At 43.8% G+C, this 24,220-nt stretch overlaps 1 protein-coding gene across 2 annotated transcripts in view; it reads right to left on the bottom strand.

The window, feature by feature from the left end:
• Window positions 1–11,533: 11,533 nt before the first annotated feature.
• The window catches only part of BCL10 (BCL10 immune signaling adaptor), a 146,975-nt gene continuing 134,288 nt past the window's right edge, over window positions 11,534–24,220 (bottom strand). For both annotated transcript variants that reach the window (XM_078645540.1, XM_078645533.1), the window contains exon 3: window positions 11,534–22,163. In XM_078645540.1, the coding sequence (XP_078501666.1) occupies window positions 21,787–22,163 (377 nt within the window). In that variant the 3' untranslated portion in view covers window positions 11,534–21,786. The remainder of the gene's footprint in view (window positions 22,164–24,220) is intronic.

Below are 24,220 nucleotides of genomic sequence, written 5' to 3'. Positions count from 1 at the left end.
GCGATGGCACCCACAACGCGAGATGTCCTGCTGGCCCTCGCAGATTTGCACTCCGAATTGAGGAGTCGTTTGCAGCCCGGTGATGATTTGCGGATAGTGGCGATGTGTTCAATGGCGGACGGCCAACTTGCTGATCCGGAGCCCGACATCTCCTGGTGTGCTGGCACTGAGGACCCCCTGAACGGGGTTCAGTCTGATTGTGGATTTGGTGGGACCTGCAGCCGAGCCTCTGTGTTTGCGGATGTTCTCACCCGCCAATCGGCGGTTATATCTCCTGACTGCCCTTACTTTGTTTTTGAGACGGCCAGTGTGTTATGGAGTTGCGCAATCACTTTGCCTTCATTCCGTCTCTTTGCTGCTACTTTGGCTCCAAAAGTGACTGTGGACCCATTGAACCTGCTTCCTTACATCGTGCGGCGCCTTACTACCTTGACCCGGACTGGACAAGGCTGAACCTGGACTTTTTACGTCTTTCTTGGATTCTCTGATGCCGGATTGAGACATAGCTTGTGGGTGCGACTTTGAGTGACCGGGATGATTCTATGTTGTTTGCCCTCCATTATGGTGGGCTCTTTGTTCGTCAGGATGGGTGGGTGGGGGCGTATCTGGGGCCGAAGCTAGGGCCCTCCTCCTATTTTCCCTTTTTCGGGGTTTTCTGGGGCGACAGGCATGCCTATGGGGGGGGGGGGGGGCCGTGGCCTTCCGCTGCATGCAGGGTGGGGGGTAGGGGTGGGGTGTGTTTCTCGTTTCTCTTTGTCTCTATGGCCCACTTTTTCTTTCCTTTCTTTCTTTCCTCTTTCTTAATAACTCTTCCTTTATACCTTTATAATTGTAGTCGGGGGTTTAGATTCCTCGAGTGGATGATTATCTGTGTCCCTTTTTTGTCACAAGATCCTGTTCATATTATTCGCTTAGTGGGGGGGTTACTGTGCCTCGATGGACTACTCTCGGACTTATATCCTCTTGTTATGTTTGCATTGCTGCGCTGAATTGAAGGCTATTGTCCCTACATGTGCATAGCATAGTGCATGATGTCGTAACGTTGCATTTATTCTGAATCTTCAATTTTTTGAATTAGACTCCTCCCACATCCTGTAAAACTGCTGACAATTCTGATCATCGCACCTGATTTTTTGTTGCCTCATTGCTGGAGTCTATGACATCACTATCCTGTGTTGCACGATGATTTGGCCTCTGGATGTTATTTCATGGCCTCCTGACTTTTATTCGATTTGCATGCGATTTTATCATGCTAGCGTATTTTTCAGCTATTTCTCCGCTTGCGACTCTTGGTATTGCTGGTAATCTGTTGGGTTCATTGCCCCCTCTTCGTTTATTGTGGCTCACATGGTAAATGTTTCTTTTCATTATAAACTTTAAAATTAACCTGATTTATCCTGTGCTCGACGGTCACCCTTTCATATGTGTCATTTTGACCACTGGCTGGTTTTTCTCTAGTGACTGCTGAGCCATTCTATTGTTATATTTGTGCTGCACATTGATTTTGAGGCCGGCCAGGTCGGTTGTAGGCCTATGTATGTATGCTTTTGTGCTTCAATAAAGGATTAAAAAAAAAAAAAAAAAAAAAGGAGGATGAGGGAGACAGTGTCTCCGTTGTCCAGCAGTGTTCGAATGTCGTCTGTTGCTGCGATGAGGGCGGTCTCGGTGCTGTGTTTGGCTCGGAAGCCAAACTGTGAGGAGTCTAGAGATTTGTTGGTTTCGAGGAAGGCGGCAAGCTGATCGTTGACGGCTTTCTCAATGACTTTGGCAGGGAATGGGAGGAGCGAGATGGGGCGGTAGTTTTTGAGTTCGGTTGGGTCAGCTGTGGGTTTCTTAAGAAGGGCGCTGAGTTCGGCGTGTTTCCAGCTTTCTGGGAATGTGGCGGAGTTGATGGAGCAGTTGACGTCTCGGAGATGGGGTGCGATAGTGGAGTCTGCTTTGTTGAAGATGTGATGGGGGCATGGGTCTGTAGGGGATCCTGAGTGGATGGAGTTCATCAGGTGAATGGTGTCTTCTCTGGTGATTGGGTTCCAGTTGAAAAGGTTATTCGAAGGAGGTACAGGATTGGAGGTGAGTGGGGTGGACTGGTTAACTTGTTGGTTGTCAAAGCTGTTATGAATGTTGGTGATTTTGTCATGGAAGAATGAGGCGAGGGAGTCGCAGAGAGCTTGAGAGGGGGTGATGTCGTTTGAGCTGGCGGTGGGGTTGGTGAATTCTTTGATGATGTTGAAAAGTTCCTTGCTGTTGCGGGCGTTGTTGTCTAGTCGGTCTTTGAGTGCTGATTTCTTGGCTGTCTGGATTAGTTGGTGGTGTTTGCGGGTGGCCTTTTTGAAGGCGGCTTGGGTGATAGTGTTTGGGTCTTTTTTCCAAGTTTTCTCAAGGGAGCGACAGAGCTTTTTGGATTTCTTAAGGTCATCGTTGAACCATGGGGCGTTCTTGCTTCCTTGCTTGATTTGATGTTTTTTCAGGGGTGCTAGTTTGTCGGCGGTTTGGGTTAGCCATTGTGTGAGGTTGATGGCGGCTTGGTTGGGGTTCGTTGAGTAGGCAGGGGGTTTTTGAAGAAGCGAAGAGGAGATCTGGTCGATGGTGATTTTATTCCAATTTCTTCGCAGAGTTGGTTGAGGGTGGTTGTGGATCGTGGTCTTGTTGTAAATGAAGTGGATGCAACTGTGGTCCATGCAGTGGAGGGGTGTGGTGTGAGTGAAGGAGATATGCTTGCTGGAAGAGAAGATAGGGTTGAGTGTGTGTCCTGCGTAGTGTGTGGGGGTGTTGACAAGTTGTTTGAGTCCGAGGTTGGCGAGATTGTCCAGAAGGGTGGTAGTGTTACTGTCGTTGCTCTTTTCCAGGTGGAAATTGAGGTCTCCCAATAGAATGTAGTCCTCGGAGGGGAGGGCACGTGGGGTGATGAAGTCAGTGATGTCTTCGCTGAATTTTGTACGGGGTCCTGGTGGCCTGTAAATGAGGGTGCCTCTGAGTGTGGTTTTGGGGTCGGTGTGGATCTGGAAGTGAAGGTGTTCAGCGATGGCGAGGTTGTCTTCTGAACTTGTTGAGACGCGAATGGTGTTCTTGTGGACGATGGCGATGCCTCCTCCTGTTTGGATGGTGCGGTCCCTACGGATGATCTTGTAGCCGTCTGGGATGGCTATGGTGATGTCTGGAGCTGAAGAGGCATTCATCCAGGTTTCTGTTAGGAAGGCGATGTCCGGAGAAATGGTGTCGAGTAGATTCCAAAGGTCGATGGCGTGTTTGTGAACCGAGCGGGTGTTGAGAAGGATGCATTTAAGGTGGTTGGTGTTGGATCTCTGTTTGGTGTTTGTGGGTTTGGTGTGGGTCTTGATGCAGGAGAATTTGCAGGAGTGGCAGGTGAAGGGTCCGTGGGTGTGTCCTGGTGCTGCTTGGGCGCAGTTAGGGTGTCGGCCGGGGTTAAGTGCTAGGAGGGTGGAGACGTCGTAAGTAATGCGGGAGGGGTGGGTGAAGCGGGGACCAGGGGGTCTGGCCCTGGGCGCGGATGGGCGTAGACGGGCTTACCTTTGGCGCACCTTCGGCGCGGCCGCAGCGCGTGGACGCTGCACGTTGGGACATCTGTCATAAATGGATAGTGGAGGGGGCGGAGCGTGGGAGGGGCAGCTGGGAGGCGGGAGCGAGGTGGAGGGAGGGCTCGGGTCAACCAGCAAAATGGCAGCAACAACAACAAGCGCTGCAAGGCAGGGCGATATGGGGGCACAGGCAGTGGGGGCAATGGGGGCGCTATGAGGGCGAGATAAAGTTAAATATACTGGCGCAGTGGAAGCGGAATGAAGCGCGGAGTCAAAGCGCTATGCCAATAGACAATACAGTACAAGGTAATGCACAGCCAAATACAAGTCAAAGCGCTATGAAAAATAATGCAGAATAATGTGCATTCAGAGAAAATGTCCAGAGGTGCGCGCTAGCGGTTCAAATTGCAGAAGCAGAATTTAAGCGCTACGATACCACAAGTGAGGTGGAGGTGAGGAGGAGGCCAGGGGAGCGACCACTCGTGTGAAAGGCAAGATGGTCACAGCTCCTCGAGAGGGTGAAGACGGCCTGTAGCTCTCGTGGGTGGGAGGGGCAGCTGGGAGGCGGGAGCGAGGTGGAGGGAGGGCTCGGGTCAACCAGCAAAATGGCAGCAACAACAACAAGCTCTGCAAGGCAGGGCGATATGGGGGCACAGGCAATGGGGGCGCTATGAGGGCGAGATAAAGTTCAATATACTGGCGCAGTGGAAGCGGAATGAAGCGCGGAGTCAAAGCGCTATGCCAATAGACAATACAGTACAAGGTAATGCACAGCCAAATACAAGTCAAAGCGCTATGAAAAATAATGCAGAATAATGTGCATTCAGAGAAAATGTCCAGAGGTGCGCGCTAGCGGTTCAAATTGCAGAAGCAGAATTTAAGCGCTACGATACCACAAGTTAGGTGGAGCTGAGGAGGTGAGGAGGAGGCCAGGGGAGCGACCACTCGTGTGAAAGGCAAGATGGTCACAGTGTTGTCTGCATACGAAATTATGTTGAGACCAAGGGATGGGATGATGCTGGCTAGTGGGATCATAAATGTGTGGAAGAGTGTGGGGCTGAGGGATGAGCCCGGGTGACACTGCAGGTAATCTCCTGGGGTTCCAAGGTGAAAGGTGGATCCTCTGGGTTCTTCTAGTGAGGAAGGAAGGTATCCATCTGAGCGCATCCCCTTGGATGCTGATGCGGTGGAGTCTGCTGAGAGACCAAGGGTCAAAGCTTCTGTTTCTCCTCTGCTGAGGAGAGTTAAGATGTGAACAGTGACTGCAATCTGGGTGGTTTTGGTGCTGTTATGGCTGCAGAAGCCAGATGGGGAGGCATAGAGTAGCTGGTTCTGCTCCAGGTGTATCATGACCGGATTGTAGATGATCTTTTCTAGTACCCTTGCTGGGAATGGGAGCAGGGAGATTGATCTGAAGTTTTTGAGTTTGCTGGGGTCGTCTGAGGGTTTTTTGAGTAGTGGTCGGGCTTTGGCATGTTTCCAGGTGTCAGGAAATGTTGTGGTAATGATAGAGTTGTTGACTAGGGTGGTGAGTTCCTGGCCGGTCCTTTGGTTTCCGAGGTTAAAGATGTAGTGCGGGCATGGGTCTGTGGGAGCTCCAGAGTGCATGGATTTCATGGTGGAGGTGGTGTACTGGTTGGCGATGATGACCAGGTAGTCAGTGTGTGGTTCGTGTCGGTTATGGTGGTGGTGTATTTGTCGAGAAAGTCCTTAGGTGTGGGTTCAAAGTTTCTGTACATGGTTGCTGTCTTCTCATGGACGTGGGTGAGGTTTTCATGCAGCTCCTGTGAGGGTGTAATGTTGGTTTAGCTGGCAGCTAATTTGGAGAATTCCTTAATGATGTTGATCAGGTTTTTGGTGTTGTTGCCATTGGTATCGATGTCTGTGGCAAGGTCTCTTCTTTGTTGCCCTCAGCAGGTGGTGGTAGAGGTTGAGGAAGGTCTTGGAGGATGTCTTGTAGGTGTCCCTGATGGTGCGCCACCTCCTCTCCAACTGTTTACTGTCTTGTTTTGCTGTTCTGAGTTCATGGGTGAACCAGCAGGCCTTTTTGGAGTATTTTCCCGGATGTTACTATTGATGGGGACGATGCAGTCTGTGCCATTGGTGATCGAGGCGTTGACGTTTTTCACTCCCTGTTCGAGGTTGGTGGCAGTAGGGTGGATGTTTTAAGGGTGTTCGCCTAGCTGGTCTGTGCAATTTTGTTCCACCTCCAGTGTAGGCTGCTGGTCATCTTGGTGGTGGCGGTACAGGGCCTGGAGATGCAAAAGTGATGAATGGAGTGATCGGTCCATGTGAGTTCTGTGACATTGCTGTATTTGACATGGTTGCTGGAGGTGAAAATTGAGTCCAGCGAGCATCTTGTGATGTGTGTAGGGTCGTGGATAATCTAGGTTTATCTGAGGCTGCTCATACTGTCGAAGGGGTGTGCATTGTTTTTGTCATGTGGTCATCGATGTGGAAACTTAGGTTGCCAAGGAAGATGTAGTCCTTGGACTCTAAGGCTAGAACCGCAATAAAATCTGCGATGATGTTGCAGAAGCTGAAGCGTGGGCCTGGGGTTAGTATGAGAAGGTGCCTCTGTGGTTGTCTTGTCATTCATGTGGACCTTAAAGTTGAGATGTTCCATGGGGGTGGTTGTACACTGTATGGTCTCTTTGTGGATGATGGCTGTTCCTCTTCCTGGCTTGTTGGTGCAGTCCTAGTGGGTGATTTTATATCTGTCTGGGATCGCTGTCGCAAAGTCGGGGGCAGAAGTGGGTTTGAGTCAGGTCTCAGTGAGGAAGACTATGCCCGGTGCGAGGATGGCAATGAGGTACCTTAATTCAATAGAATGCTTGCATAGTGAGCGTGTGTTGAGAAGGGTGCATGCCAATAGTTATTTTTGTTCAGGTGGTGTCTGTGGTGTGTTTGGGGTGGGGCTCGTCGGTGAACTGGTGTGTGTGCGGTGACAGATGAAGTGACAGTGGGTGCAGATAAAAGGTCCTACTGTGGGTCGGCACGGTGGCAGAGTTTAACAATATTTACAGATGGCAGTGGTGGTCTAATTGGTAGCACATCTACTCTTTTAAGGCATTCAATGTAACGGTGGCAGAGTTTGTTGTGGCGTTGAGGGTGTAGAGCTCGGCGATGGTGTATCTTTGAGGGGGCAGGAGTGCCAGGGGCCCTAGTGCTAGGCGTGGACTGGCTTCCCTATGGCAAGCCCATTGTGTGCATCTGCACTACATCCTGCATTAGGTAAGTCCTGTGGTGGGAAGAGGCTCTGTTGGTGGGAAGAACGTGAGTGGGAAAACCCGGTTGGGAAAAACTCAGGCAGCTTCAGTGTCACTGGGCCAATCTGGAACAAGCAGGAACTGGCGGCCACAGGTAGGTGGCAAGCTAGGTGTCCAGGTGCCTTTAGTCTCCCCGCAGGTTCATTGTTTTATTCCAGGCAAGGATACCAGTAAACACATTCATGCCTGCTAAAGCATTGTTTGATGCCGCTAAACATATGGGGTATGGGTCGGTATGATCTTATTAGACGTGGAGAAAACGTTTGATGATGTCATGGGCTTACTTGTCGTCTAACTTGCAGGCTATTGGTATTGGCACTGTGTCAAGAGTCTATATCATAACCTAATGGCCTGTGTAGTATTAGCAGGGCATAGCTCATCAATGTTTTAGGTGTCGCACAGTACTCATCGGGGAAACCTACTGTCTCCACTCTTATTTGTACTCTATTGTGAATCCTATTTACGGTACCTTGTTCAAGCGCGGATTGTGGAAAATGGATTTGAGATTAAAATGAGGCATATGCTGATGAAGTTGCAGTGTACTTACCTGAGCAAATTGAAGCGATGAAATGAATTGCTAATGAGGCAACCAGATTTGGGGCTTTCTCAGGTTATCATCTTAATCTGCCTAAAACCCAAATAATTCTGAGCTAAATACCCAGTGTTAAAGAACCATGGATTGTCTAGCTTGCCATGTATCTGGGGGTCAAGATCTCCTCTTCTGTTAATCGTATATTTGGCCTTAAATTACGGACAACTGCTATGCCAGTCTATGATTAAGATGTGGCTATGGACTGGGCAACAATAAGTATTATTGGCCTTTGCAACATAGTTAAGATGAATATTCTTTCTAAGTTCCTTTACCTTTTCGGGCCATCTCTTTATGAGTACCTGATACTTTCTTTAAATATGTAGAAGATGCTGTGGGTAGTTTCATATGAGGATACAAGAGAGTTAGACGGGCCCTTAGATATCTGAAGTTCTCTACCAGTCAAGGGGGTGGGATTTTAAGGTATATTTTTGGGCTTCTTCTGGCAATCATATTCAGGGCCTCCATGCAGGCTACCATCCGGATTATAATACCTATGCATATCAAATGTTGGCCAGTGATGAATGGAAGTTTTTATTATGTATGATGTCTGATCCCAATTATTTCAAAAGGGTACGGTTTAGGCTTATTATTGACATATGTAAAATCTAGGGCGATACCTGCCTGGCCTTCCAAATTCTGTGGTTGTACTCCCACACACCGATGTGGGTGAATCCAGGTTTACCGTCGATATTTCAGGATGCAGCAGCTAGGCAGTGACACTCTAGAGGTGTAAAATTGATGGTCAATTGTATAATCAGCAGGGACTTTGCACTTTGGCTATGCTTCAATGAGGATATGCCGTCCCTCATGCTGGTTTTTCTTTTTTAAATATCTACAAATAGGGTATTATCTCCAGCATAATGCTTATAGTATTACGATCAGTGATGATGCCGTACCCCTTACATATACTCAGAGGATCGTTAGCTAACAATCCATAACATGTACTAAATAATGACAGGACATAGAGGATCATTTTAGTAGCCTAGCTTGTACATGGAGCTCTAAAGAAGAGTCCCAGTGCAGATATAGGATTGAAAAGATGCATTTAAAAGAATGTACTCCCCAGTTGCCTCAGTCAATTTAAAGTTGCAACAATTCAGAACAATTTGTATGCTCTATTATACACCAGAAAAGATAGCCAAGTGGGACATCAGTGAATGCAGCTATATGAGAAGGTGTGGGATCTATGCAGCAGACATAGTACATATCTGTGTGTATCTGTATAAATTTACAGCAATTCTGGAGGGATATAGCGCACTATATGTCCCAGAGTCTACAAAGTGATATGCAACTAACTGTTAAACACAATATGCAAGGCTTTAAGCAGGATTTTGCTATTGTTGAAGGTAGTTTGTGTATCTTCAGGACCTGGATAGCATAGAAATCCCACATGGTGTCAGTGGTGGGTATTACTGGGTACGGTTATGAGACTGAGTTTGCAAGTCTCAGACTTAAAGGAGAAAAAAGGGCTAGACTCTTAAATCTGATCTGAGCACCTATGTTCCCTAATAATATAAGAACAACCCTCTCCGTAAGCATATATTGTTGGCTTTACATTGTTTGCTCCGAATGTACATCCTATGCAATAATTTGTGTGTGTGTAACCATGTTCATTTTGAAAGAATTATTTTTTTTTTTTAAAGTTGCTCCTTTGTATTAAGACACTTGCAGTCTGTAGTAAATGGGTTATACCAATATTAAGTCCTTTGGTACTTTGTGATGCAACTCTGTCACTGGACTGATCATGAGCCTATTGAGTCCTCAGTGGCTTCCTACATCTGAGATGCATTGTTTGTCACAGGAAGGCACAAACATAGGTAGAAGCAATTAATTGATTGGGATGATGTCCGTGCATCAGGAGGCTTACGTCTTTTACGTAACATACTATGTTTTCGGTGTTGGTTGAAGAGCTTTGATGTGTTTGGATTGCTGTGTTCAGTAGTAGGACTGTTTTAAACAATGAGCGTGGTAGTTTAACTGCTATTTTCATAAGAATGTCATCTTATCGTCATAAACTATTGTGTAATGTTATAGAATGGTTTTCAATTAAACCAAAAGCAACATTGTTCCTATTGCTGTGGCGTATGCGGACAACAATAACATTATACCTAGAAGCCCAGTTGGTCACATGCACCGCATCCAAAGACTATTTATTGATCGGACAGTTAAGGGCCTCAAACAGTGGTCTTGGCTATTATCTTGATTATTGCACATATACTAAAACCATTTAATGAGATACAATAATGTAGTTCAGTCTCCTTATTAGTTTCTAAATAAGGGTGCTCTTAAAATTCTCTGCAAACTGGTTTGACAAATGTCTTACACAAGTTTAAAATATCCACTACAAGGTCTGTGCACATGGAAGGCTGTCTTCTAATAATAAACATATTCCTAATGGGGCTACTGATCTGGGAGCAAATAATGTGCTCGCTTGGTATGGTGGTAGTGTATGCAGAAGAAAATTGTTAGACACCTCAAGGCAGAAGTTCTTTGATAATTCCTTCAGAAGCCAAGTCGATCTGGGCATATTATAGCACAAATACAGCTATGACCATCAGAATGTTGAGGCAATAGTACTGGTCAATTCCCACCTGACACAAGGTATTCATCTGTTTCCATCTCTCTTCAGTCTTTCTATCGAGTCCTTGTCAGGTATGATGCATATGATTCACACCTAGTTTAAGATTTCTGCCTCTCAGGGTCTGAATTTAACCACAAAGGCGACCTTCTATAAAGTTCTCCTATTGATTTTCGCCTCCGGGTGATACATGCCTCCCACGATTTATCCAGTTTAAAGGAGTTTCTCAGGATATTCGGGAATGAAGTGTAAACTACGGTTATGTCGCGGAGCATGAAAATTTGGAGTTCAACTACCTGCAAGTTTAGTTACTTCAATCTCAAGATGGCATTGGAAATGGAAGATATAAATACAAGAAATGAGTTCAAGCTCTTTACCCAAATAAAAACCTAATTATGAGACAATCAGTTTTTCCAAAGTTCTTTAAGAGGTAAGCCTGGTAAAAATGTTGGTTGACATTTTGGCTGTTTAGTTCACCTTTGTTTACTTCTGTATCATGAGCACAGCATTGTCTGCGCAGAACAGCTTTGTATGGGAAGGCACATTTCCAAGACTAAATTGTACGAAGTTGAGAACCATTTCGAAGACATGCATTCAATTATCAGGTTAAAGGATGTTAGGATATTGCCCTCCCCTAAAAGCAGAGTCACAGTGCTAGTCAGACAAATCTTTAGAAGAGCTTATTCAGTTATGACGAACTTGCAGCAAGTTTATAAGTGACCACTGCACTCATCAATGCCATATGTACAAGGATCTGACTTTTCCCACTAATGGATATTTATGGTCTGTTCAATAGTAATGGTTTCTTCTACATATTAAAATACGTATAAACGCACACACACATACTATTTTTCTGCTTGTGAACTAACAATTATAGGTTTTCACACGTCTATGCACACATTATACAAGAGCACATACAATCTTTCTTAGAATTTAATATACAACTTACACAACAGTAGTTCATCCACTTTTTTTTATCTTTGCTTAGAATATCAAATGACGTTACACATTAGGGGATAAACCACTTTTTGTAGGAAAACACCTTTGTTTATGAAATCCATTACCTAATTAGCATGTCCATATGTCAGCTACAGAAGTGGCACAGAGACGTTTATGAGAACAAAATGCTATGAACTGGAATCCTAGGAAACAAGACATATACATCAATCTCTGCTGGTGCATGGACAGCAGAATGAATGAAACAATACCTATTATATCAAATCATATTTTGGCATCTACATCACGATGCTCCCCCAAAAGATGAAAAAATACACTTAATTACTAGATTTTTTTCCCACAATTGCAGGTCAACTAAATATCCATATGGAAAATATATAGTCATACAATGAATGAACAGCAATATTAAAAAATGAAACCTGAAGTTTTGGCTCATGAAATTAAATGTAAAACGTGTTTTTGTTTTGCCTGTTTATGTTAGCAGAAATGTACCTTCCAATAAAAGCATAAATAAATTAAAAGCTCATTTCCCCACAAAATGAATGCATATTGACATTGGTATCATTATCAACTAAAACAGAAAAACCATCATTGGGCCAGAGATTTTCCATATTCTTTACTAATTACAGGCATCTATTTAAAAACGAAAATACATGTTGTTGGGTAGGTTTGTTTAGCTAGAGAGTTGCTTTAATAACACATAAGATCTCTTCTATTGACAAAATGGTCCTTAAAGACTAGATAAATGTGCATGAGCCATCTTAGAATGTTTGGTAAGCCATGTACACAATTCCCATGTCACTATGCAAGTGACATATGAGGTGACCTCCGAAGCTGCCCTTAAGAGAACACGGGTCAGTTCCAGAATTTATGTGGCTTGCATAGCTGATTAGCACGTATTTGGATACAGAGACTGGGGTACTGCCTGGCATAAAATAGCACACAATAACGGCAATCAGCATCAGCAGGTAAGATAATAATTTAGCTTCCTGTTTGCTACATCCACTGCTCCTTTCAAGCACACGAGAACCTTTTGGCTAGGTGGGCCTTGAATCCCCAGTGGCACATGTGATTAGGAGGAACTGTAAACCTTTGGTAAAAAAAATGCTCAGTGCAGCTAGGAGAACCCAGCCTTCTCATTCATTGAAACATCTTCCCCATAAGAAAAGGTCTGAGGAGATCTTGCCACAATAAGGACAACATCCGTTTTGGATTTCATTGACTATGCAGGCGATCACAACATGTTGCGTTTCTTACTGATTTTCTTCTGAAGTATGTGACTGTGCTTCAAATCCATTCTAATAACCAGTAGGACCATCCATCATGAGCTTGGGTGATGGCTGCACATAGCCAAGTTACTGCAGGAGGCAAAAGAGGTCCATCATTGCGGCCACAACAGAGTGAACCAGATTTAGTACAAAATCATGCCTTAATTTTACTGGGGCACCTGTATGGTAAACCATACATCATGACATGCAAGAGAGCAGGTAAAGTCACCTTATTTTCTGCACTGCTCTTCTAGGTGCACTATTTTATAGTGGTGATAAGTGTAAGGATTTCTCACTCCAACCTGCAGTCACTAGAGGTAATAATGGACTACATCCACAAGAATGGAAAGGCTGTAAAAACACTTTCCTTTATTTGGAAAATAGAGGGACCAGTAAGACTCGAGATTATTCACTAACTTCGGCTCTTGATCTATTTTTAACATTTTCATTCTTTAGTCTATCAGAATGTGGAGATATTTGTTTGCCTAGCACCATTTTCCACAAGTACATCTACGAACATACAAAACCCTTAAAAAAAACTGTGCATAATCTAGCCTCTTCATGTTGCAGGTAGCAGACAATACAAAAAGCGCCTGGTAAACAAAAAATATAAAAATTCCGATGGAGAGGTACAGCTCCACATAAGTGTACTTTTATGAGTTTTTTTTTCAAATTCATAAACGTTCACAGAAGTACACCTTGAAAGGTACACCTTGAAGCTGTGCCAGGCACATTCTACTGTGAATGCCTTGTAATATCGTCAAAGGGCTCCCATTCCACTCCTGGCAGAAATCTACATACTGCAGATATAAAGACAAGGGCAATGCAGTGCAAATGCATAGTTTTTTCATTTAGTTTTTCTCCCTTGGGAAAAAAAATTTCCCTGTGGGGAAAGGCCTCTCCCTACACCACCACAGTTGGTCCATTCCCTTTCCTGTCTTGGAAAAAGAGTTACCAATTCGAGAGTGTGAAGAGGTTGGATATGAGTTTATGAATGACGTGCACAAACGTACAATGCAAATGGACTTGCAAGTACAGATTTCGCAGCTTTCATGGCAGAGAAATTTGAAATAAATTCACCAATGTCTGCTGGGAATTCTTCTGGGATTTCTGGTAGGAGTAATTGAGGTACCTTGGTGAATTATGCCCAAGTGTCACTGTAGTGAGCTATTCCGCCTCGCGCGCCCTGTGTCCGACGCGCGAGGCATATGTCTCGTGCTGCCCGTTGGTGCGTAATGAGTGGTGACAGTTGGTGGCTTGGGGACACGGCCATTTTGTATGTACCTGGCCAGGGTTGCGACGTGCTAGCGGGAGCTGTGAATAAAGAATTATCTTCAATCATTGAAGTGTGCCTTCGAGTTATTACACTCAATTCTGGCGACGAGGCACTACAGTTTCCGCAACGGACCCGCGATAATAAAAGGTAGTTTAAAAAAAAAAAAAGATTACCTTTGAAATGAGGCGTGGACTGTGTAGGCTTCGATTCTGAACGAAGCAGACAAAAGCTGGCGGCGTTGTCCTGGCGAGCGAAGAACATTGTGCCTGGTCTGCTAACGTGAAGAGGCGTGCAGGAGTGTGGCGCTGCGGCGGAACAGTGTGGGTCTGCATCTCCTCATTGCTGCTTCGAGGAAAGAAGCTGAAGTGAAGTGCGACGCGCTGACAGAAACGTAAGTCTAGCGTGAAGCCGACCGCGCCTACCTCACGAAACTTCCCAGATCAAGTAACAGCACATCTCTAACTTCTTAAAGGGGAAGAAACTCATTTTCCCAAGTTTATTTGTGCCGATGTATATTTCAATTACCGAAGACTCTAAACAAAGGTAATGCACAAGGAAGATATCGCTGGGGCACAAACCAATTAAACATTGGGTAGAACAGTTTAAGCACGTCATAATTGGTTATAGAAAAAAAATAAAGATAACACTGTAGTGTTACACCTTAGGTCACGCAGAGTGGAGTACATACCGTCATAGACAAGCCCAGAAAAAAGGGTTCAAGGGAACAATTGATAGTTCCTTTCCTGTGTATGTGAAAACCACTGGTGTTTTGCGCATTTCAAGAGAAAAATCTGAAGTGTGGAGGAAAAAAACTCTTCCTGAGGCATTTGTTACATAATTTGTATTCACAAATAAAATAAGTAACACTGGAGAGTAATGATGCAGTCAATACATCCTCCACCTCCTTTCTTAGATACACCTGGAGAATCACCAGTACCTTGGAGAAAATGGTTTGACACATTTGAAAATTATTTGGGGGCAATTGGAGCGCACAGATTCAGAGCAGAAAGGAAAAGATTCTTACTACTTCACTCATTGGGGTTTGAAGGAAGAGAAACACTCAAACACTTACCTGATGTAGTTGATGAAGGTAGTGAAGAAACGGATGAATACCAAAACACTGTAAAAAAGTTGAAAATAAGGTATGACAAGCAACCCAGTGTCGTTGTATCAAGACATACATTTTTCAAAAGAGCGCAAAAAATAGAGGAAGATGTTGACACATACATTACCGCCTTGAAAAAATGGTGGCAGAATGCGAATTTGAAAATTTCAGTGAACAATTGGTGCGTGATCAATTCATAAGTAAATGTCTTGATAAATCTATAAGGCAAAAGTTATTGTCCTTGGAAAATCCATCTTTGGATGAATCTATCCGCATAGCTAAGAGCATTGAAACGTCACAATCCTCAATCAAAGAGCTTGAAAGCAAAAATGCAGAAGTGGTAACACCCGTGCGCATAAAAAATGTGGGGAAGAGAAAAGATTTTCAACAGAACAATTTTTTCAAGAGAACAGACTTCTGCTTCAGGTGTGGTTATCCTTCTCACACAATAAGCGGAAGACCATGTCCCGCGAGGAATGCTACGTGTCGTAAATGTGGAAAGGTTGGGCATTTTGACAAAGTATGCCAAACTCATAAATATAAGACAAACCAAGTTGCATGTGTAAAAGACTCAAGTGGCAGTGACAGTGATGACACTCTCAGTGAACTAAAAGACATGGTTTTGGTGGTCAATGAAGGAAACATAAAGAGTGGTGATCCCAATGACTGTGTAGATCCCTACGCGATCATTGGTGTTGGAGAAAAGAATCTGAGACTTTTGGTAGATTCTGGAGCTAGGATCACGATGATAAATGAATCTTTATTCAGGGAAAAATGGGGGAATAGACCTCTGCAACCACCAGATCGAGAGCCTGTATCCTACGAAGGGAGGAGTATAGACCTTCTAGGGTATTTTGAAGACGTCCTGGTGTTCAAGAACAGACACATATATGGGAAAATATATGTGGCCGTCCATGGATTAGACATTTTAGGGTGGTTCCATCAAGGTTTGTTCAGTATGATGCTATGCCCTGGAGCTAAAGAACAAATTTTGGTTATTCGCGATCAAACACATGTGGAAGAATTGCTCAATAAATACCCGAGAGTATTTTCTGGTGAACTGGGAAAGATCAAAGGGTTCAAGCACTAAATAAAGATGAGGAGTGATGCGGTGCCTGTCAAAACACAAAATAAGAAGTATACCCTTCAGCATTCGAAGTGATTTGGAAAAAGAACTTGTCTATGCAGAAAAGAGGAGTCATTGAACCAATTGAGTCGTCGGATTGGTCTTCCGCTTTAGTGGTAGCACGGAAGAAGAACAATGAACTGCATTGACCTGCGCAGTCTAAACAAAGTGATTTGGGTGGATTCGCACCCCTTACCTAATATTTCGGAAATGTTGGGAGTAGTTGCAGGGGCAAAGGTTTTCACCAAACTGGATTTGGCCTCTGCATATCACCAAATTGAACTTGACAAGGATTCACGCCACTTTACTGCGTTCAACTCTCCATCAGGATTGTATCAATTCTGTCGTATGCCTTTTGGCCAGGCTTCGGCAGCCTCTGTCTTTCAGAGAGTCATGGTTAATCTGCTCAAGGGAATCAAAAATGTGGCTATATTCCAAGATTTCGTCCTGATATTTGCTAAGGATCAACAGGAACATGACCATATTTTGAACAAACTGTTGTCAATTTTCCAAGAGCATGGCGTCGTACTAAAAAGGGACAAGTGTGTATTCTCTAAAGACAGTGTAGAATATCTTGGTAACACCATCTCAAGCAAAGGCGTCACACCTAAGCCGAGTCTGGTTCAAGCTATAGTCGATGCATCAGCACCCAAAGACAAAGCAGGAGTGAAATCACTTTTGGGTCTCACAGAATTTTATGCCCGTTTTATCCAAGACTATGCTACTAATATTCGCCCCATTTCAAGGTTGTTACAGGACAAAAGTGAATTTGTGTGGGATGAAGAGTGCAAGTCAGCATTCAAATGGATCAAAGAACAACTGAGTACTGTCAATGCTTTGAAAACTTTTGTGCAGGATGTCCCGTGCACCTTGACGGTTGATGCTAGTAACTATGGGTTAGGGGCCGTCTTGACACAGGAGGTTGGTTCTAATGAAAACACTGTGGGATTTGCATCCAGAGTACTTAGAGAAGCGGAAACACATTACTCTGTTATTGAAAAGGAACTCCTAGCATGTTGGTGGGGCATTGAAAAATTTAAAAATTATCTGTGGGGGCGTAAGTTTACACTTCAAACGGACCACAAACCGTTGGTGTCTATTCTTGGTAACACAAAAAGCTGGAATGCTACACCCCGTTTTGCCCGCCTTGCATCTAAGCTACTACAATATAATTTTGATGTGGTTCACATTGCTGGTGGAAAAAATGTGAGGGCAGACGCACTGTCACGCTTGCCGGCCACCACTAGCCAGAATGTGCAATGCAATGATGACTGTTGTTATGATGAAAAAGAAGACTGTATCATAGCCAGTGTTGAATGTATGTTCAGTGGGACAAGAAGGATGGAGGGAGGCTCTAGAAAGTGATGAGGTCCTAAAAGAGGTGAAGAAGTATATTGCACAAGGGTGGCCTAGAGAAAGGAATCTGAAGGTGGAGTTACAGCCCTACGTGAAGGTGGGAGATGAACTTTCTATTGAGGATGGCCTGGTTATTAGGCTGGAGAAACTGGTGCCTCCTGAAAACATTAGATCCACTCTTCCAGTCAAAGCCCATGAGGGGCATCTTGGAGCCACACTCACTAAACTTAGAGTAAGAGAGTACTTTTGGTGGCCACAGATGGACAAAGACATCGATGCTATGGTGCAGGAATGCACAGTATGTTCTTCTAGTGACAAATGTCTTCGCACAGCCTGTTCTCCACTCACGGCCATACCCCTTCCTGGTGCTCCGTGGGAAAAACTAGGTATTGATGTGCTAGGGCCCTTCCATAGTCTACCCCATCAATGTAAATTTGCCATAGTGATGATGGATTATTATACTAAGTGGCCTGAAGCAAAGTTTTTGTCCAAAGTAGACTCAAAAGAGATTATCGACTTCATGAAAGAAATTTTCATGAGAGAAGGGTTCCCTCTTTCCATCATTTCCGACAATGGGGTGCAGTTTATGTCTACTGAGGTGGAGGAGTTTCTTAAAGAATCAGCCATCACTCACTACAGAAGCTCCCTTTACCACCCGCAAACTAATGGCTTGGTGGAAAGACTCAATAGAGTAATTGGTGACTGTGTCAAGTGGGCTATAGAACACAACAAAGCTGTTCCCCTGAGTGTAAGGGCTATGTTATGGTTCTACAGGACCACCCCTTATTCTTCTACTGCAGTATCTCCTTTTGAACTGTTGAGAGGCAGAAAACCATGCACAGAATTTAGACCTGCAGGGATGTCAAAATGGTTCAAATCTTATTCTTCTCCCCAAGAAATTGATAAGAAAGTAAGAAAAATGAGTGAAAAAGTACAGTCCAAACAGAAAGAATACTTTTATGAGAGGAAACGGGTAAAAAACAGAGCGTTTGCTGTGGGAGACTGTGTAAGAATAAAGAAACAAGGGTTTGTACAAAAAGGCGAATCTAAGTTCAGTGAAACTGTAGTGGTGGACAAAGTGTGTGGAAGTGCTGTTCGGGTTAACGGACAGCACCGGTGGAATGTTAACAAGGTGGTAAAAGTGAAAAATGTTAAGAACAATCCGCAGAGTTCTAATGATGCTAAAAATGTTTCACTTGTTAATCCTCCTAGTGATCTCAGTGTTCAGCTTTCTTCTCCTCAACCCTCAACGGTGAGGAGGAGCTCTAGAGCGATCAGAGTTCCGGTTAGATACCAACATTGATGCTGTCTTCTTCCTCTGTGCCCTCTTCCTGTTCTCTGTGTTTCCTCTCTTCTGTCTCTTCTTTCTTTCCTCTTTGTTTTAGGGAAAGGAGATATGTAGTGAGCTAGTCCGCCTCGCGCGCCCTTTGTCCGACGCGCGAGGCATATGTCTCGTGCTGCCCGTTGGTGCGTAATGAGTGGTGACAGTTGGTGGCTTGGGGACACGGCCATTTTGTATGTACCTGGCCAGGGTTGTGACGTGCTGGCGGGAGCTGTGAATAAAGAATTATCTTCAATCATTGAAGTGTGCCTTTGAGTTACATGACAGTCTCCCTACTTGATAATTGCATACCATCACGATCCAAAGGGGCACTGCACATGGTAGAGCACCATAAGGCACATATGTCCAGGGATTGTCAATGCCATTAGATAAACTTGGAAAGATCATTTCCATAGTGAGATAACCACTGAGGCCCACTATACTACATATTTTACGGATATGGGTGATACCCTCTTGTGCTCCCCAGTGACAATGCCAGCCACAGGGTAGGCCATAAGTCTCTTTCTCCTTGGGTAGAGCAACATATGGTTCAAAAAGCAAAGGCTATTCTGTGCCTGAGACAGTTGGCTTTCAAAGTGCTGCATGCATGCATGCAAGGTGTAATCCTGCATCCTGACTCCCACAAGTGGAGATCTGTACTAGCCAGTGCCTCCAATTTGAGTTACGAATAAAGAAACCAACGCACCCCATAATAAACATCGAGTTGCTTCAGCAGGACTACAAACGATTTTCTAGTAAGGAGAGTTTCTGGACTCAATTGATTTCTTTTGCCAACTGGAAGGGGTCAAATGAGCCTTACTTGGAGTTCCGAGGAGAACCCCAGCCGTTATCAACACACCTACATAGAGACAGTCATACCTCTCACTCACATCAGTCAAGGTTTGCCTCACACCACAATATTCAGGATAGTGTCCCTGGACACTGTCCTCATGGGCAAATTCTATCTCACAAAGATCAGTTAGGGACCCTCTAACGCAGGAGGCTAGAGTCATGATTTACAATATGTAAGCCAGGGAATTATTCATGATGAAACACAATATTAGGAGGCCGGTGGTCTCCTGGGCTCAGAAGCCATCAGAACTAAGGCAGATAGCTGCTAAGATTCACTCAGAGGACTGATAACCTATGTGTGGGACAAATAGCTCACTCATTTACTCTTCCTCTTCTCAGCTGCGAGAACCACATAATATATGAAAGCCAAGGCCATTCCTGTCATTTTATACTGGTGTTGGGGTGGGTTCCACAATCAGACTCCCCAAGGGACCATCAGCCAACAGCTCGAGCACTTAGTTTGCTCCTGTATTGCTCTTAGTCTAACTCATTCGAGCAGGTTTTCAGAAACATACCAGAAAGGGGATAAAAAGGGAGAAGCGCATCTATGCTCTGCAATTCAATCTGAAAGTGTCCCACTCCCCAGAACATCCTCTATTCCGGTAGAACAAAGACCTTCTCCTTAGCTTCCTACTCACACACTGTCAGGAACGCGTAGCCAGTTGCTTTTGCAGTCCTTTTTTCATGAAGACTTTCAGGTTTAACTAAAACCTTCTGAAGAGTGCCACTGCCACCTAGGAAGTCAACACGAGTAAGCCTTACTGGCTTAACTCAGTATCTGAGGCCATGTAAGTAATCAAGTTACTATCTTGTAAGCCCACCCTGTAAGGGAGACCATTACAACAGAGGCATACCAAAACCTGGGACTGGAACCTCTCTTCTTGTAAGGTCAGAATGATGCAAACTACAATGTATAACAAGAATGCCAAGACCATCTAATGTTATGCGGAGAAGGGTGTGTCATTGCCAGTGGTAGTTTGGCACACGATGCCAGGTTAGTGGCTTGGCACATGCAAAGTACAAAGTAAAATAGAAGTTTAATGATGTGATGACTTGAGGGATGTTGACATTAAGCATTTTAATTAGTACTAGGACTTTTTCTTTAATACCTTTCATTACTATTGCAAAGGAAAACTACATTTTTTATAGGTTGCATGATGTGCTTATATAATACATTTGATGAGGCTTAATGTAAGAACAGCCATTTAAAGCAAGTTTTTATAGCTTAATGAATTGATTCAATGAACGTATGTCAACATTTAGTGTACCATTAGTGCTCCTGAAATGTGCAGCATTGAGAACTCTCTTCCTAAAGGCCTCCACAGTACCTACAGTTTCCTACCGCTTTATTGAAACCCACCATATTGTACATCCGTTGTCAAACAAATAGCGGCATGATCATTAGTTACCCAGGGTCGATTCAAATCAGTGGAGAGGACCGTCATCATGGGTTTTACTGTCACGCAACTGAATTTTAGCAGTAGTTTGTTATTATCGCCTTTTAGTCCGCTGTTGAGAACTATAGCAGTTGTTAAAGATCCTAAGCCCTAGTTATAGGCCTGTGCCACAGGAGAGGTCCTATAACAATGAAGAGGGCCTTTAACAACTGGTATAGCAAGAAGCAGAAGGTCTAAAAGGCTATTAGAACATTCCACCCACCGAGGGTAGTATGTTCTGAATTAAAAGGAAAGAAACCGGAATGTTGGCGCAGAAGGCTTACCCCAGCTATTATAAGCCCCGAGCCTATAATGAAGGCCTCGAAATGTCAATGTTTTAATCTGCCTAGACTAATGAAGACCTTTTATGTTCTTTCGGCTGAAACTGCTTTTCAAGACGAGTGCAGGCAAAAAAACACATAAAAAAACAAATCAACCTCAAGCATTACATATATTTACAGTTACCATTGCAGCATACCGAATAAAGTGGACATATTTTTAGCTCAGTAATTACAGCTGAACATGGTTAGCGGTTCATATTTGTGTCAACACATCTTTAACGAGATAAGAAAGTTAAGATAAGAATGGCGTATGGCCATTTTCCACTTCGAAACAATCAAATTTGACACAGAAACTACATCTTGAAAATGACTTGCTTTAAAATTGAGGTTTGTTGTGGCTGTAAGCATGAACATTGCAAAATTTCCATCATTCCTTCAATCACAGCGCTTTTCTCTCTCAGTGACTCTGGTAAGAAAACACAGTAAGGGAGTCCAGGAAAGATATGTACAAACCCTGAGCGTTTATGACAATGTGCTGGGAATATGTGCCAGAGAACCCATAATCCACTATTTGCCAAGCATTACAGACCCCTTGAATAAAAATGCTGCAATACCAGGCCAATACTTTATCTTGGTACCCCGCAAATGAGAACTAAACCAATAAGGAAATAAGCACCCATAAAAGAAAGAACATTTAGTAAGTGGAGAGATGACCCATGATGCAGCGGAACCATTTTTTCAACTTTGCCAACCAGGAGGCAAAACTACTAGTTTTTGATATTGTGTAGAGATGTGCTTCAAGACAACATGGGCCACTTGGAAACAGCTACAGGCTACGGCGGTGAGAGAGAACGGGATCTTAAGGGGTGAAACTCTGCATCAGTGGAGCTGGAGCAGACTTCTTCGGGCTCAGAGTGCAGCTCTGCTGGAAGTGGAGGTGCTCCAGGGTCACCGGGCCTTGGGAGGATAGAGGAGAATGATGTACTTGGTGCCACTGTGTCGACCATGCTTCCTTGATCCATCACAGGCAAAGGAAAGGAATGAAGAGAAGCAGTGATGCAGTTCGAAGGTGGTACACTAGACTCCCCTTCAGGATGCTGGAGAACTGTCGATAATTTCTCTTTCTCCCAGTAGATGCTGTCAGTGCTCATCCAGTCTCTGAGACTGGTCGCTTCGTGCGCAGCAGGTCTGCAGGAACTACAAGATGAATCTACAATGCAGAATAAGAAATCTATGAAAATCTTGATGAAAGAGTGCAAGTCAAATTTGAGGCAAGTCATTTCTCAAGGCTAATATTATATTTCCACTTCATAAGAAGAAACACTCATCTGCGTATGTATTGATATGAAAGGCAGCACGTCCGATAGAATAGGAGCTAAGCAAAATTCCTTAAGATCATGAAGATCACACATTACAGTTCTGCCAATTTTCAAAAGTTAAACCACATCCTGGCATGTGTGTGTTGCACTGTATTTGACAGCAACTCGATCCTAGAAATAATGTGCTCCAATGCGCTATATTTTGAGAAAGTGCAACCAATGGTAGAGGAAAGGACATGTAAACATACAATAACGGTCCATAGAATCAAAAAGTTAGAAGAAATCGAATGAAAATCAACATATGAAAGGGAAATATAGACATGTAAATATAACAAACAAAACTCTTAAAGACTTGAAATACTCCGATTGAATTGGTTAACCAATGCAACAAATAAAAATGTTCACAGCTATACCCCACTAGGATTCAACACAAAAGTGCCAAAAAACAAAGATTCAGTTCCAAAGGCTTCTTTAGTGAAAACAACCAAATATACATATGCTCTCTCTTTAATTCCCCAGAACATAAATATATGCAACATGTTGTAATACCCTTCTCTGCAGCCAATCACATTTATTGTTTATGTAAACAGGAAACATGAAAGTAATTATGCAATCCGGTAGCGGGATTCCAGAATAACAACAAGTCCGTAGTATAAAGATATTACAAACTTCTAAGGACCTCTTACTTGAGGATGTATTCTGTGCCACAAAATTATAACGTTCGAATAAAAGTGTTTGTTTTATTTAGAAAATTGGCTTTTGAAAATAATGCAGTAAAAAGTACACAACAATGGACCAAATTAACACTAACATGAGAACAGGCAATTCTTCTGAAAGCTGGCAAGTGTAGTTTTTATGGAGGAGAATCACTACCTAATGATTCCTGAAGCTCCTACTCTGATAGGTGGTGAAGTCTTAATGTGATCGTACCAGTGATGAGAAGATGGGTGGATACTCGATACAGCAAGCAAGTGCACAATAGGTTCAGAAGATGTGCCGCCTATCCAGATCTTCAAGATATCCACATACAATAAACGTACATACAATAAATCTAAATGGAACTCATTGGAGTAGCAATTGGTAATGTGGAAAGTCTAGAATTATTCTGGCACGAATGGACTTACGCTGGACACCCCCTGGGATTCAGTAATCGACAACTCAACATTGTGCTGCATCATTATGTGTTGTTCCAATAAGATTGCTGTGACCAGATGTTAGAATAGGGTTTTCTGGTTGGATGAGGTATGCACGCAGGCCAGGAAGGAACTCCCACTCTAATCAGGGTAAACTAGATATACAGTAAAAGAAAACCTGTGCTCACACTCTGGTAGCTTGGCACAGAGCAGTCAGGCTTTATCTAAAGAGGCAAAATGTACAAAATGTGTTCAACACACACAGAATAACACAATGAATACACAACAAAAAGACCATTTAAGAAAAATAGAGAATATTTATCTGAGCAAAATAGGGCCAAAATGACAAAAAAAGTCAATCAAGAGAATTGGAGATGTGAATTTATAAAGATCAAATGCAAAAATAGTGCTTAGAAGTGACTGGCACTCAAAAGGTTACTTGACGTCACGAGGGACCTGTGCAAATCCAAAGTTCATTCTGACTGCGATAGAGGGCAGACCAGGTACAGTACCCAGGCAGGGCCCACTAAGAGTACCTTGGATGGAGGAAAACGTTGACGCTAAGGGGTCGATGCATCGATCTTAACCACGCTATCGGGTTGCTACGTCGTTGTCGAGCTTCACAAAGACGAAGGCACTGCATCGTCGTTGAGCCACAAAGAGTGTCATTGTCGGGCTATGCAGGCTGTAGAACCACTGTTGATGAACAGCCTCTGCGTCGAAGGGCGATACGTCGGTCCCGACTGGCGCAGTGGTGACAAAGTCATTTTTGTAAAAAACAGCTTTAGACCTCACTTCTGAGGCCCAGAATTTAA

The sequence above is a fragment of the Lissotriton helveticus genome, chromosome 1_1, assembly GCF_964261635.1.
Source record: "Lissotriton helveticus chromosome 1_1, aLisHel1.1, whole genome shotgun sequence".
Lineage (NCBI taxonomy): Eukaryota > Metazoa > Chordata > Amphibia > Caudata > Salamandridae > Lissotriton > Lissotriton helveticus.
This window is presented reverse-complemented; position numbering and strand designations above follow the sequence as displayed.